The 16,005-nt window shown below is 51.9% G+C and overlaps 1 protein-coding gene across 2 annotated transcripts; it reads left to right on the top strand.

Moving 5' to 3' along the window:
• Positions 1–475: 475 nt before the first annotated feature.
• Positions 476–15,361, top strand: GHRL (ghrelin and obestatin prepropeptide). Of its 2 annotated transcripts, XM_081276068.1 has the most exons (4): positions 476–7,771; positions 8,010–8,126; positions 10,720–10,828; positions 11,586–15,361. In XM_081276068.1, exons 1-4 carry the CDS (start codon positions 7,664–7,666, stop codon positions 11,603–11,605), a joined length of 354 nt encoding a protein of 117 aa, XP_081132194.1. In that variant the 5' UTR covers positions 476–7,663; the 3' UTR covers positions 11,606–15,361. The 2 variants fall into 2 exon arrangements, with proteins under 2 accessions (XP_081132194.1, XP_081132193.1); XM_081276067.1 differs by having other exon boundaries at positions 10,720–15,361.
• Positions 15,362–16,005: the final 644 nt, after the last annotated feature.

Below are 16,005 nucleotides of genomic sequence, written 5' to 3'. Positions count from 1 at the left end.
CCCAATATGAAGATAATTTCTCCTGCCAGTGTTCTTTGCTAGGTGGAAGTGTTCAAGTCTGATGTGGTCCCATTTGTCTGACCCCTTGGCATGCACACTCCTCAGTACAGGGGTGTCCCTGATTCAGGTTAGCCTCATGTCCAGGTCTACCTTTCCTAACAAGCTCTGCTAGCTTCCTAGACAGGCTTCCTAGATCTAGTGCCAGATGCCCTCAACAAATGGAGAATGGTTTCGTCTTCCTACCATGGCTGCTGCTCCTGGTTAAGTCAGCTGCAGCAAGCCGTGTGCTCCATAGCTCACACCGCCGAGTCAAGGCAGCGTGGCAGGACACTTCATGCTTGTAATGGTAACTAGTGGCCAGAAAGCAACAGGCCAATCTCTGGCCCTTGCTCACCTCCTGACAGCGGAACGACTTCATGATACAGCCCTAGGAGAAGGCAGCCTCATGCCCCAGTAACACACCGTGAATGGACCAAACACAAGTAATTCCAATGTTTGGGAAAAGCCCAACATTCTGTAGAAAAAAAAAAAAAATCCAGATTTTAAGTGTTCAGTATCCAATACAAAATTACTGCACAAAGTGTGACTCAATGGGAGACTTGGGTGGGTGGGGTGGTGCCCATCTACAGTTACTTTGAAGGCCAGTCTGACCCCATCACAAAAGAAAAAAAAATCTCAAAGGCCCCCTTAAGGCTGAGGACATGGCTCAATAGTAGAGCACTGAAAAATAACAGCCAGGCACAGTGTGGCACTCACCTGTGAGACCAGCCTCCACGAGGCCCCATATCAGGGAAACTTTTTCTTAAATATTTATTGATTTTTAGGTGTAGATGCACACAACACAATGCCTTTATTTTTATGTGGTCCTGAGGATCGAACCCGGGTCCAGCTCGAGCTAGGCAGGCCCTCTACCGCTGAGCCACAATCCCAGCCCCACAGTAAAAATTTTTTTAAAAGGCTGGGGATGTAGCTCAGTGGTAAAGCACCTGTGTTCAGTGCCTGGTACTAGAAAAAAAATGTATGTAATGTACAGATATTAATCAAAAGACAAAAGAGACTTTACAACAACAAATATAAGGGGGATAGAGATGCAATCCTGTATGTGGACACACATAACAGCTCTGAAATACGAGAAATAATCTACCATTTTGGTGGGTAATCTACCATTTTGGTGGGCAATCTCCATACTCCTCTCTTCCAGCAAGCATCTGCGAGGTTAGAATCCACAAAGCCATAGCTCAGAGCCTGACCCAGCTGCCTCAACACAGCACCCACCCACAATGCCTTCGTTCCTTGCACCTGGATACTTACACAATTTCTGGACCTTGAAACAAACCCCAAGCTACAAAAATCATATAGGACATACTCTGACAAGAATGAAAGGAAACTAGAAATAGAAATCAACAACATACATGGAAAATCCTTGGACATTTGGAAATTGAAGCAACACACTTTCAAAGAATAAAGTCACAACAAGATAGTTACAGAGGAAAAGGAAGAGTAGAAGGGACAGGCAAGAGACGTACTCTCCAAATGCCCCTTGTTAAAGGTTGATTTCTGGAACCATGTAAATGCATTATAACAAAATCATGAAGGAAAATTTCCTAAAAACTAGAAAAAAACCTTGAATGAAATATAAGTTTTATATCAAGCTCAGGAACCAGAAGATAAAGATGTTTTGACTCTATACCCCTAGTGCCTGCATTAAATAGTTTCATGCTTAATGTTGCTATAGTAAAAGAAAGCAAGAGAGGTTATTTTGTGAAGGTAATCAGAAATCAATGTCTCAGAATGGAAAAAGAAAGGCCAAAAACCTGGTTTTTGAGGTTCTCTGGAACTGCAGTAGTCCCCTTATGCACATGTTCCAAGATCCCAGTGGATGACTGAAGACACCACCAGGACTAAGCTCTCTACAAACAGAGCTCTAATGAAGTTCAAGTAGAATCTGGGCACATAAGAGATTAACAACAATAATGAAAACTAAAACAGTTATAACATATGCAATAGAAGTTATTTAAAATGTTCAGAAGTTATTTAAAATGTTCGAGCTGGGTGCATCCAACTATAGTTACAGCTACAAGGGAGGCAGGTGGGTCACCTGAGCCCAAGTTTGAAAGACCAGCCTCACGACAATGAGACCCCAGCTCAAAATAGAAACAAAATTATAGAAGATACATATGAAATTATTTCTGGAATTTTCCATGTAGTATTTTCAGATCAAAGTTGAGCTGATTCAAACTATAGAAAGTAGAACCGCAGACATGAACTCATGCCACTCTTTACCTCTCTGGTATCAACGTGACACCTAGATTGTGGTCTCTAAAAACTATTTGCCACTGATAGGAACCAAGTCTTCTTTAAAAGGAAGAAAAGGTATTTGGGGGGGGGGGGTGTTGATTTTTCGTCTGAGACATGAAAATGCACAAAATGGGCCCAAGATGTCTTACTGGGACAGAAAGCAAGAAAGCTTTTAAAGACTGTGGAAGCCAGGCATGGTGGCGCAGACCCATAATCCCAGCAACTCAAAAGGCTGAGGCAGGAGGATTGAGTTCAAAACCAGCCTCAGCAACTTAGGGGGAACCTGTCTCAAAAAATAAAAAGGTTGGAGATGTGGTTCAGTGGTTGGGCACTCTGGGTTCAATTCCCAGTACTAAAGGAAAAAAGAAAAGACTGTGGTGTCACTGCCCAAAACACCCAGGAATCCACTAGTCAAATGGGGAAGCATCAAAAAGACCAATGACTGTAATTAACTGAAACAGAACATACATAAAAACCCATGACTTTGTAATGGGAAAATGACAGTAATTTTCAAAGGTTGGCTTTCCAGCACTTCCTAAGTAGAAAAATGATGAAGCCATTGTCTTGCCTTTCCTGTATATCCAGGTAATAAAGTAACTGCTGAAGGAAAAAGTGCTAATAAACACGGAAGGGCACTAGGCCATCTGTAACCCCTAATCACGGATGTGGACAAGGGTAGTAAGACCCTTAGGTGGAAGGGTAATAATGGGGAACCTCAGCAAGCATGGATCTGGTGATGCCCGTGAATTATCCTTAAGAAAAATAGAACCAGCCAATGTTAACAGCCTTGCAGTGTGGCGCAGCGGTAGATTCATAGCACCAGGAAGACGTTTTCACACCAAAAGGGGCGAGTCCAAGTGTCCAGGAACAGGTGTAGCTGCCAGTTTCCAGAAAGCACTGGGGGTGGGATAGAAGTTAATCAATGCCATGACAAAGCAACCAACAAAGTTCAAAGTGTGGGACGTGGTACAGGACAAACGGCTTTTTTAAAAATAAATGATTTGGGATGGAAGGGTGGAGGAGGGGAAGTGTCTCAACAAAAACTGGACTTTGGATCCTGACTCAAGCCACCCACATGCATCGTGTAACCTGTCAACGCTGCTATTTCCAAGGATGAGCTGACACCATGCTTGGATTTGCTTTAAAAACACTTCTGAGGCTGAAGTGTGGCTCAGCCAGAGAGCACAAGCTTTGCAGGTGCAAGGGCCTGGGTTCCATCCATTATTTAAAAAATAATTTTAATTGGTCCTTTTTGTCCCTGATCCCGGTAGAGTCTGGAGTTGGTGGCACCATTCCTTATCAGCCAGGGCCAAAACCGGGTTATCCTTGCTTCCTTTGAGTCCGTGCGGGGGCCCAGTACACAAGACAGGGATAGAAGTGGGGTCCTGAGAAAGCAACAGCCATACTGGAGACAGAGAAAACATGGATGTGGAGCCCTGGAGACTCCTCATATTGTGCTCTACTCTTATAGGTCTGAAATTTTCCAGAAAGAGCATGCACACACACACATACACACCTTCAAATCTTCTGCTAGAAAGCAAGTATTATTTTATACTCAGAAGAGAATTACCTGGAATACTTGTTAAAATTGATTCTGGGGCCTGCTCCAGAGACCTCCTGGATCCAAATCTGAGGAGGAGATCTTACCAATCTGCTTTCTTAGAAGCTCCCCACTGAGCCCAGTGAGTCCCAACTCAGGTCTGCAGGCCCCAGTGTGGATCACCAGTACCTCTGTGAGAACAGTGATGAGGGGAATCAGGTGACAGGGTGAGGGGTCAGTCCCCAGTAAGGAAGTGGACATAGGGAAAGGAATGGATGCTTGGGGTGGTGATGTGAGGGGAAGACGGGATTGGGGTCAATTAGACTTCTCCAAGATTGGGGACCTGTCATTTCTTAAGGCTAAGGGCACACATTTTTGTCAAGAAAGAGTCTAAAGACAGGAAAGAAGCAAGTTGTTGGGGCTACGATCCCAAGACAGCCTGAACAGGGAAGCCCAGTGGGAGGCTTGGCTTGGACACGAGGACAAGCACTGTCCAGCCTGGTAGCCAGGAGCTACGTGCAGCCACTGACAACATGAAATCTGCCACTAGAATAAAATGCCCTCTGGGCTTCAAAGACTAATTTTAAAAAGTCAAGCTATCTCATTAATAAATTTGTTACACTGAGCCAGACAGTGGCACACGCCTGTAAACCCAGTGATTCAGGAGGCTAAGACAGGAGGATGCCAAGTTCAAGGCCAGCCTCAGCAATTCAGTGAAGCCCTAAGCAATTTAAGTGACACCCTGTCTCAAAATAAAAAATTTTAAAAAGGGCTGGAGATGCAGCTCAGTGGTTAAGTGCTCCGAGTTCAATTCCCAGTACCAAAAAATAAATGATTTTGTTACATTGATTATACCTTTAAGTGATAATATTTTAGATGTAGTGGTTAAGTAAAATAGTTATTAAAATTCATTTCACTTGTTTCTTTTTTCAATTTTGAAATGTGGCTCTTAGAAAAATTTAAATTACACATAAAACTCATTCGAGAATAGCATTACATCTCTATTGGAAAATGCTGTTCTAGAAGTCGCAGGTGCCCACCAAAAAAACCTAACTCAAATAATCATCTCTTTTATAACCCCCAAATCAGCCTCAGGCCGATTGGCCAAACTGGTTGCTTCCTACAACCAAGTAATTATCAGAAAAGAAGAAACTACAGTGAGGAGTGAGCACAGGTAACCTGTTCTCAGAGGCAGCCACACACAGCAATCGCTAAGGACAGGCTCCAGGAAGCGGCCACAGGAAGGACATCAGCAAACACTAAACCCCTACTAAGTTCCAGGAAAAAGCCAGGTCCAGTTGAGTCGGGTCAGGTCCCCACCCTCAGAAAGCTGCCCAATGGGTCTTGGTTATTATCCAAACTTAAAGAGCAAGAAAACAGCCACATGTTGGACCCCCAGTCACACGGTCTTCCCCATTCCTTTGAGTCAGATCTGCATTCTCCAGTCAGGCTTGTACCCCACTTCTACAATTGGTGGGGGGGGGGGGGGCGTGAAGTACTTCCTGGGCGCCTCCCATGTTCTCACTAATCCCTGTTCTTCCCTCCTCCCCATCCTCCTCGGGGACCCTGTGGTATGCACCTGGATCTTCAACCCCTGCCACCTCTTAGTGCCCCAAAGATAAGAGAGCAGCAGGGGGTGTTTGCTTGGGGGTGGCCTTATCTAAGATCAACACAGTGAGCCGGCTCCTGTCCCCTGTAGGTGCCTGGGTCGCCATGGTCAGGCACTGTCTGTTCTGGAGTGTTTGGGGCGGGAATGGCTCTGGAAAAACCCACAGGCCTCCAAGGCCTCCAGAGTTCTCTCCATCTCCACCTTTGGCCCCTCCTGGGCTCAGGTGATAACAAGGCTGTGAAAGCACAGGTGCTGTTGGGACGTGGTGATGTCGGCGACCACTGGTAGATGACAAAGTTTCTCTCTAGGAGTTTCTTAGCCCCCACATTCTCCCTACGGATGCAGCCCAGCCTGCACCTCCTGCCCCAGTCTCTACAAGGGCCCAATCCCCACAGAAGGCCACCTCTTAAGTTAGGGTGGATCCTGGCAACTGTCTGTTCCGCTGTCCTTGTCCTCCTGACTGAACGGCCTGCCCCAGTCCTACTCGGAACAGACCATCTTCCTGAACACCATGGTCACCATGGAAGCAGATGGCTATCGGAAAGCACCACATCACGAGGAAGGAGTCCTGGCTTTGTCCCAGATCTGCACGGCTTTGGACAAAGTGCAGCCCTGTTGCTTTCTAGGTTTTCTCCCCGTAAAATAAAGGGCTCAGGCTCCGGGGGCTTTCAAGTCTTCTCAACTCTATCATCCATGCTATGGTTTGGGCTCTCCCAGGTCAAAGGCTCTGTGGCCGCCCTCCCACAGACAGAGCTGAAACTTCTCAGACTAGCAGTTTTCCAGGCCACCCCAACAGGACCTCAAACCACGTCCAGCCCTTTGATCACTAAGCCCTGCTGCTGCACAGCCCATTCGGCACCTGCACCTTCCCGCACAGCACTCAGCATCCCAGGCCGCCCCAGGCCACCACTTCGCCTTCCTGCAGCCTCCCACCGTCGCCAAGCCCCAGAATGAAGTGAGTCGCTCCTCTCAACAGTGAGGCTTCTGCACAGGTGACTCACTGGACCCTGGGGAGCAGCTGTCAGCATCTACAGGAAGCACGGGGAGTGAGGAACTCCTGGGCTGATGGTGCAATGGCCTTGGCACCTGCTTGCAAGTCCTGTGGGCCTGGTTCAGAAGGGCTGCGCAGCCTGTGTGGCTTTCCCAGGATCTGCCTGGGGCCAAACAGCTCGCAAGGAAGGCACCAGTGCTGGGCTGGGGACTTCCCCAGGTCCACTCAGTCTCCCTCCCCTCGCCCTCAGGACCACAGCCTCAGGGGAAGGCGAGCTGTTAGGGGATGGAGTGTGGCTGATGGAGCTCTAGGTGGTCCGTCCCCAGCGCCTCCAAGGAAACAAAAGCAACTGCCAAGACCAAGGCCAAGCCCAGAGCCGCTGGTACTACCAGGAAAACACCAAGTGTGGCCACAGACGAAGCCACCCTACACCTGCTCTTAAGGGAGCAGCAAGCGCCTCATCCCTAGTCACGGGTCAAGGGTAGCAGAGCCGGGCCCCTGCCTCACCTTACCTCCCCTCCCCTCCCCCAGGGCCAGGCAGCTGGAGCAGTCCCACCTGGGCCAACCCAGCAATCTACAGGGCGGGTGACCTCCACTGTTGATTCTACCCAGAGGAGATGAACATTTTTAGTTCCCCAGGAATGTCCATCAGCCCACACAGGAGCCAGCTGCCTCTGAGATGAGGTCGCTGGATTAAAACAAACACCAGGTTTGCTATATAAGGACCAGAGGGCCCCTGGGCACCACCTTACCAGGAATCCCAGGTAGGGCTCATTCCTCTTTATGTCTGTGTGTGCTTACAGGTCTGCCTTACTGTGTGCCCGCTGGCCATCTGCTTAACCTCTCTGGGCTCAGCAGACCCATTTTCACAAAGGGGAGAAGGACAACCAAGGTCAATGTGACAGCTCAGGGACAGCGCTCGATTTAAAAGCTGCCTCAATCCCAGGCTGTCCCCTGGAGATCTTGCTGGTTCAGCTTCATCATCAGGGACTGGGATGACCAGCACTGGGGTGGACACCCCAAGTGTTTGCCACACCAAGATTCACAGAACCTTTGTTTCTCCCCAACCTTAAAGAGGGAGACCCTCCCTACTTCACAGTCACCACTCAGGTCCTTGACTCCCCTCACCTGTCCGCTGGGCTCCTTCCCAAACAATTCTAAGGCACATCAAGGGGATGAGACAGGCAACCTGGAAACCCTCTCTCCCTCAGGGCTACCTGAAGCCATGTTCTCTGCGGGGACCATCTGCGGCCTGCTGCTCCTCAGTGTGCTCTGGGTGGACGTGGCCATGGCAGGCTCCAGCTTCCTGAGCCCCGAACATCAGAAAGCCCAGGTGAGCCCCTCGGCTACAAAGCCCCACGTTCTGATGGGGGAGGAAGGTCTTGCCCCACTTAGCAACAGTCACGTCACCTGGGGCAGCTGCTCCACCTCTCCAGGCCTGTGCCTCTCCCAGAGCACAAAGGAGGACTCTAGGACTGGCCTGATTCCGTTTCTAGAAGGACACGGGGGCGGGGGGCAAGGGGGGGGCGGCCAGGGGGCTCAGGACCCAAACAGAACTCTCTCCTCTCCAGCAAAGAAAGGAGTCCAAGAAGCCACCAGCCAAACTGCAGCCCAGAGCTATCGATGGCTGGCTCCACCAAGAGGACACAGACCAGGCGGATGGCGCAGAGGACGAGCTGGAGATCCGGGTTGGTGCTTCTGCATTTTATGCATCTGTGGCTCTGAAGCAGGGGAAGGGGCCAGGATAGGAACAGGTAGCTAAGAACAGGGGCTCAAGGATTATAAATTATAACTATAAATCAGCACCGAGATAGCTGAGCTTTGCACTGGGCTCTACAAGGTTTTTGGTCAGAGAATATTGTCGCCAAGTACCTGCTACAAGAGCATGGGAACGTGAGGAGCCCTCCCCGCCCCAACCGCAGAGAGAAGGTGCTGGAGGTCTGCAGGCTGCAGAGGCAGCTGGTGAGCACAGAGCCAAGGCACCAGGAGTAAGAGCTGTGGGCGGGAGTGCTCCAGACAGAACCCTGGTCAGGGGAGCTGGCTGCCAGCTCAGGCTCTGGCACTGACCTCACCTGCAGAAAGGACGGAGCAGGGCGGGCTGGTCTTTACTCTCACATATCTTGCACAGGGAAGGAAGACCCGAGACAGTTCCAGGCGAGGAGGGAGAAGGGGATTTTACAGGGCCAGTTGGTGCAACCACCCCAGGCTGGGGTCCGTGCCCAGGGGGACACCCCTCTGGAGCTACCCTGGGATTCTTCTGGGGTACTTCCTGATGGCAGTTACCGTACAGCTGTGCCTGGAGCTGTGATCTCCTCCAACAACTGTTCTACTTCTATTTTTTTGTGATGCTGTGATCCATCCCAGGACCCCACACATGCCAGGCCAGGGGTCTACCCCCGAAGCTGCACCCCAGCCATGGTCTCCCTCATTCCATGCCATTTAATCTCTACCACAACCTGTGGGGTAAGCAAGGTGACACTAAATCCACACTATGCAGACAGGAAGCAGAAGCTCAGAGAGGTGAACTCACTTGCCCAAGGTGCCAGGGCCAACGTGGCAGAGATGGAGCCCGAGGTCAGGACTGGGTGCAGCCCTGCCCTCCTGTCTTCCTCCTGCATCTGGCAACCACACAGGGAGCATGATGGCCTAGGAGAGGCCTCTGCGACCTGAGAAACAAAGACGCGAGTCCTCCCCTCAGCCTCCTTTACCTGTTCCTACCCTTCTCTCTGGTCAAGGGCCAATGACAACCTCAAGCTCTCCAAACCCCTCTCTGCTCCTCACTAGGACCCAGGCGTATTCTCAGCCCCAGAGGCTCCTAAGGGAATGGCGTGAATCCTTCAGCCAAGCCCAGGAACCATTCCTATGGCTCAGCCAGCCCCAGCTGGGGGACAGCCACCCAGTCAGCGGAGCTCTCTGCCTTACTGCAGATGGGGACAGGGTCCAGAATGACATGAACATGGCCTTGGAAGAAAGACCTACCTCAACTAGAGCCCAAGCCAGGAATGCCCAGAGGGGGCTGGGGCAACCCAGAGCAGCTGCTGGCCCTGGGTGGCCTTGGGTGGCCCTGGGTGTGCCTGACTGGGCCTCCCTCTGGGCACTGCCCTTCCTCCTGGAATCGGGTTTCAGACCTCTGCGACCAAGCCCCGCCTTCACTGGACAGACAACCAGGACCAACACTGAGGGGCTATCGCATGTCTCATGCAGCCAGTCCACCTCACACCTGCCCCTACTACACCATCCCGATGTCACAGTAGCCTGGCATCCCACCATCAGCACCCCTCGATTCCCAAGAGTACTGCAAGGTGACCTGACCATACATAGTGGTCACAGGGGTAGAAAAAAATTGGTCTATCAGCAGGAGGGACAGGAGGGACCTGAAGACCCCAGTCCCTAAAGAATCCAGCCCTGCACCCCACTCAGCTTTGCAGTGAGACCAAATCTGCAGAGGGAAGGGGCAGCCATTCCCCGTGGCCACTCCCAGAGCCTCTTTCCACACGGGAACCTGAGCCCACCTGGTGTGGACTCAAGCCTGGGTGGGTCTTAGGTCTGGCTCTAGTCCTTGCCCTCATCTGCCTCTGTGTCCTCGGGCAGGCTGTTCAGCCTCTCTGGGCTCCTGCTGTGAGGACTAGCCCGGGCTCCCTTCCAGCACTAAGATTCCATCACCCACCCATTCAGACACTGGGTGACCACCACAGCCAGGCACCAAGGTGACCACCAGCAAAGAGAAAAGTACCGTGACTGCTCTCCAGAGAGATCTACGATATAGCCACAAAAGTAGCTCATTCCCATCTACCCCAGAGGGTGTGAGCCCCAGTAAACCATCCCAGAAGATGGCTTGGAAACAGGGAAGGAGGACAGTCTCCCCCTAAGAAGAAAAGATCTGGCCTGGTGCATCTTTCTGGGAAAAAGTCAGCAGCCAGTTTCATTTCCTGGGCCTGGGGGAGGAGCAGCTGGGAGAGGAGCAAGAGGAAGCACAACGAAGCAAAGAGAAAGGTGGGGCCAGAACCTCAGCCAGGCTAGTGGCCTGCACGCTGGGAACACCCTGCCCACCAAACCTCCCCACAGGCCTGAAACGTGACCACCACCAGTGATTCAATCTTGCCCAAATTATAAGGGGGTGGGAACGCATTCTAGGAGACCCCCTTGAGGCTAGGGCCAGGATACATGAGAGGCTGGTGAACGTCCTAAAGATAGCAGCCAGGAGAACCCAGCCTCCTCCAGTGAGGGGACATGCTGGGAAGAGGGGCGGGTGAGATCCTGACGTCCCTGCTCTATCCCCAGTTCAATGCTCCCTTTGACATGGCAATCAAGCTGTTTGGGGCTCAGTACCAGCAGCACAGCCGGGCCCTGAGGAAGTTTCTTCAGGACATCCTTTGGGAAGAGACCAAAGGTGAGTCTTTTCCTGGGTCAGGTTAATCCCTTTGCCATGAAATCCTCAATGGGAGCTGAGCCGGCCAGAGCCCGCCTGCTGGGTGACACAAGACACCTCCTTCCCCAACTCTGCCCCTCCAACAGCTTCCCCAAATCCCTGCAGGAAGCAGCCAGGCTGGTCCTGAAGAGCCACACGGAGCAGGGTGAGCTCAAAGCCTTTGTCAAAGAACACCATGTTCCAAGCACTGGCACCTTAGCCAGCTCTAGGGCCCAGGGGAGCCTAGACTTCTTACAGTGGCTCCAGAGCCCATCATGAGTGCATACAACCACCTGGTGTGACAGCATCTTGCCCATGAAACTGCACATCACATGGGAATTGGGGCCTCAGCTGCCTTCAGAAGAGGCTCCACAGCCAGATACGCAAAGGATTCTGGATTCATTCTGAATCCCCAAGTATCTGATAAAAGACCCCAGCTTGTCCCTGAGGGGGCAGAGCACCAGCCTCTGGAGGTGCACATGACAATCTGCCACACTCCTTCCTCACAAACATGCACCCCAACATGATGTAGGCAGGGGGTGCTCACCCTACTGCAGAGACCAGAACCCCAACAGGAGACTTGCCCAGCATCACATTCCACACTCCAACACCACCTCCCAACTCCAAGGACAAATGCTCCCCCCCCCATCCCTGTCACCACATGTCACCTCCCCCATCACACTGTGGAAGGCCAGCAGGAGGGTAGCCTGGAGTTGTGACCCAACCTCTTGCTTTTCAGAGGCCCTGGCTGACCAGTGACCACCTCCAAGATGGGCCTGCTCTTAGCTTTCCTCCCCATCTGGCATTCAGATTGCTTCTGCAACGACCCCCAGTCCTCCTGTACTAGGTTTAAGTGAATAAAACCTCACACTTCACTTATGCCAAATGTTCAAAAGGAAGATTTATTTCACACACAAAAAAAAGAAAGAAAATTTCATATCTTATTAGAAAAAAAATCTTAGTCCACGGTCAATGGGAAGAGAAAAGAACACACCAACGCCCAGAAACCCAAATTAAACCTGCCCCGTTCAAGCACGTCAACTGGAGGAGTGTGTGACGGGGTCCTAGAAGAGGAGGAGCAGGGGGAAGAGGGGAACAGGGCCTCGCGCCTCCACACGAGCGCCTCCTTAAGGCTTCAAAGCTGCACTGGAGCTGATCAGCAACCAGCAATGTCTGTATGAACACACAAGCCTTAGGAGACAGCGCGAGTCGACTCCCATTCCAGATCAGTCACAGGGCGATTAAAACAGGACCATGAGAAAATTCCAGAATATACCTGAAGTTAGATATCAAGGAGGTGCTTAACAACGCCTCTCAGGCCTGCCAGACAGGGCTGGACTGACCTCCCCTCCTTCCTCCCCATGCTTGGACCAAGGTCTGGGCATGGCTGGCCATCACTTGGCTTATGTCACTGGCACCAGGTAGCTACCACCAAACACTGCCCCAAGTCCAGCTCACAGCAGAGATGAGCCCCAACCCTTCGATCCCACCTCTTCCACTCAAGACCCTACTCTCCCCAGGAGGAACCTCACCGTCGGTCACGTTCACATTCATGAGCATCTAAGGCCGATTTCCCAGTGCTGGCGACAATAAATGGGCCACATGAGGGAGGGAGACAAGACCCTTCCAAACTCCCAATGCAGACGAATGAGCCCCAGGGCACTCTGCAGAGACCAAGTGGGGGGTGACATGCACACCCTGCAAAACTATGACAGAGGGCTTAGGGGCCATGTCCTGCTCCAGGAACACCCCAGCCACTCCAGAGCCAATGCCATGGCCACTGGCAGACAGGGAAGGCCCTCACTCTGCAATCCAACTGCCACCCCTACTGAGGAACCATGTGGTCCGTGCGTCCTCATCCCTCGTATCTGTGAAGGCCCAGGAATCTGGGGCTCCAGCACCTCCAGCACCTCCCAGCCCATCCAAGTGCTGACACAACACAGCCTAGAGGCACGCGGATCCTGTCCCCGCACCTCAGCCCAGCACAGCGCCAGGCGGCCTGCACACAGGACAGCAGCTGCCATGATGGACACACACCTGGCCAGTAAGCCCGCAACAAGGCCAGCACACACCAAAAAAGATGTTCTGTTTCCACCTTCCCCCATCTCTCCTGCCCCAGTCCTGTTTCTGTCCCCTAGGCAGAAACACACACATACACCCTCCCATCTCCAGGACAAGTACCTAGGTGCCTGACCCAGTGACAACCAGTGGCTTCCGTCACTGTCCTTGCTCCCAAAAGCATCAGTCTCAGCCTCAGTAACAAACATGATTTGTCATAAGCAGTTGAAGGGACTAGGGAGTCAGCAAGGTGGCAAGAGGGCAGGAAGAAGCAGAAGTGGAGGGAAGGGCCTCCCCCACCCCGAGGGCATCTGAGCACTGACGCACTAAGCCAGACAGCCCCGGATCTTGCCCATAGCCCTCCCTGATGTGGCCCCAGTACGGTCCAAGTAGCCCAGGAAATCAACTGACCTGGTGAAAAACCACACAGTGACCAGGCTTGGATGAGGGTGGAGGTGGGGACCTGGGTAGGGACCCGGCCTTGGGAGGACTGCTGGTCACCTGATGTTCCCCTGCAAAGGCAAGACCTTGCCTCTGCCTCCCCCACATTCCAGCTCACTCAGCCGCACCCAGACTCGGGCCTCTCGGCAGGGCCAGGAGGCCCCAGGTGGTGCAAAGCTGGGGGCTTTGGACTCGGCCAGAACAGAAGGACCAGCCCCAAGATCCAGACCTACATACTGAACACCACAGGGTACCTGGCAAAGGCTCAGGCACAGAGGAGGCACTCAGTGACCCCAGTAGCCACCACTGACTTGCCCTGCCCTGCGCCAGGCACCACTCTCATGTCTGCGCAGATCAGCGTGATCTCAGTTCACCTTCACAGCCAGCCTCTTTGGTTAGGCTGAAAGTTTGGAGAACACAGTGATCTTCCCAAGGCCACAAGGCACCTACAGCAGCCTCTCAGGTGCAAGTTCCTCCCATCTAACTCCTCCAATTCCCAGTCAGCGTTGCTTCCTGGTCCTGCTGCTGGTATCACTCTAACCCTGTTCCTATCCTGTTCCTATGTTCGTTTTCTTAAATACACCTCATGGGATTTTTTTTTTTTTTTTTTTTTTTGGTACTGAGAACTGAACCCAGGGGTGCTCTACCACTGAGCCTCACCTCCAGCCCTTTTTTAAAATTCTGAGACAATTTCTAAGTTACTGAGGCTAGCCTCAAACTTCAGATACTCCTTCCCCAGAATCCAGAGTCACTGAGATTACAGGTGTGCACCACCATGCCCAGCTCTTCGTGTATTATTTAATGATACCATCAACTTAAGGGTCTCTGAAGTGGGGTGTAAGTACCCCTAGGGTGAGCAAGACTATGTGCTCAAGAAAAAAAAAATCCATGTGAAAAAATTTCTTGTCAGGTGTGGTAGCACATGCCTGTAATCTCAGCAACTGGGGAGGATGATGCAGGAGGATGGCAAGTACAAAGCCGGTCTCAGCAACTCAGCGAGACCCTGTCTGAAAATAAAAAATAAAAAGAGCTGGGAAAGTGGAGCTGAGGTTAAGCACCCCTGGGTTCAAACCCCAGTATGAAAAAAAAAAATGTTTCTTGTTTTGTGATCAGTACAACAGGGCACATATTCAACTTACCACACACTGAGAGGTGTGCGCTCACTCTCCCATGACCATGCACCAACAGAGGTGAGGCGCCCGCACTAGGCAACCTTCCTGAACCCACACCCTCATTAAACCACACTGAGGAGCACTGACAGGGACCAGTGGGGCTGCTGTTCCATCGCTGCACAACCCCTTGGCCATTCGTCCTTATTTAATACAAATAAATGATGCAAGGGACTGGGGTTTTAGATCAGTGGTAGAGTGCCCGCCTCGCATGTGTGAGGCACTGGGTTCGATCCTCAGCACCACATAAAAATAAAGATATTGTGGAAAAAATAAAAAATAAATGATGCGAAAAAAACCATAGTGCCAACAGTAAATGATCAGCATCAACCCCAAACCCACCCCATAAAGGAAGATGGGCACACCAGGAGAGCCCCAGGCAGACCAGCACTGAGCAGATAGCCGAACATGTCTGACCGGGAAGGAACAGATTCAAAGTCTCAGAACATGCTGGAAACACATTATGGACGATGTGTGAGGTGCGGCTGGAGCGCGGGCCCGGCCTCCCTGGAGCACTGCTGGGGAGCCTTCCTCTGCACGAGTAGCCTTCCCTCCTAGCCACGAGCTATGTCCAGGAGCACCAGCAACAGGGGTTGGGGTGCAGCTCCAGGCACAGCACTGGCCTGGCAGATGCCAGGCCCTGGGCCGATCCCAGCACCCAAACAACAAAGCCCACCAGCAACACCTTCATCCAACTGCCTGCCAACACTGAAAGAGAAGTTCCTCCAGCTTTCCACCAAAAGCACTGGAGAGACCACCTCATCACACCCCCGTCCTGGAGTTTCCCTCCTCCACTGCTCTCCTTCAAGTGGGGAACGTCAACTATGTCCTCTGCACTGCTAGGAAGTCACAACCTGTTCTCACATCCGGTTTAATTTTACAGCGAGGCACGCACGGACTTGGAATGTCTCCCAACATCAGATGCCCAGGTCACAAAGCCGGCTAATCTCTGCATCACTCAGAGAACTCTGGACAGACGTGGACAAACGGGACTTGGAGAGAGGATCCGCCACTTTATTCCAGAAAGAAATGGCGAAGTAAGGGTGGCACAGAAGCACCCTGGCAGCAAATAAGAGCCATCAAGCCAGCCACCCACCAACAGAACCTAACACAAGGCCAAACCGCCACCAGCCCCACAGAGATAAGGTTTCACCGTGTGACCCGCGTACACAACAGTCCCAAGTCCTGGGAGAAAGCAGGCAGACAGCATCCTGTGCTCTTCCGCGGCAGGGGACTGAGTTCAGAGACATCACACAGTCCGCCTCACAAGCAGGCAGTGCTGACTTACAGGGGTTGTCCTTGAAGGACGTGGCTATGCTGCTGTTCACCTGGGTGATAGTAAAGCATTCTGATAGACTTGGCAGCCCCCTAAATATTTCCAACAAGCAACTAAGGCCCCCCAATTTCCCCACACTGGCAACTTTGAGGCATAAAAACACCGAGGAGATGGACACCGAGGCCTGCTTCCCAGGCCAGCTACTGTGTTGCAGG

This window comes from Spermophilus citellus (assembly GCF_964194105.1).
Source record: "Spermophilus citellus genome assembly, chromosome: 19".
NCBI lineage: Eukaryota > Metazoa > Chordata > Mammalia > Rodentia > Sciuridae > Spermophilus > Spermophilus citellus.
The sequence above is the reverse complement of the archived record's forward strand: the minus strand, read 5'-3'. Positions and strand labels throughout refer to the sequence as shown.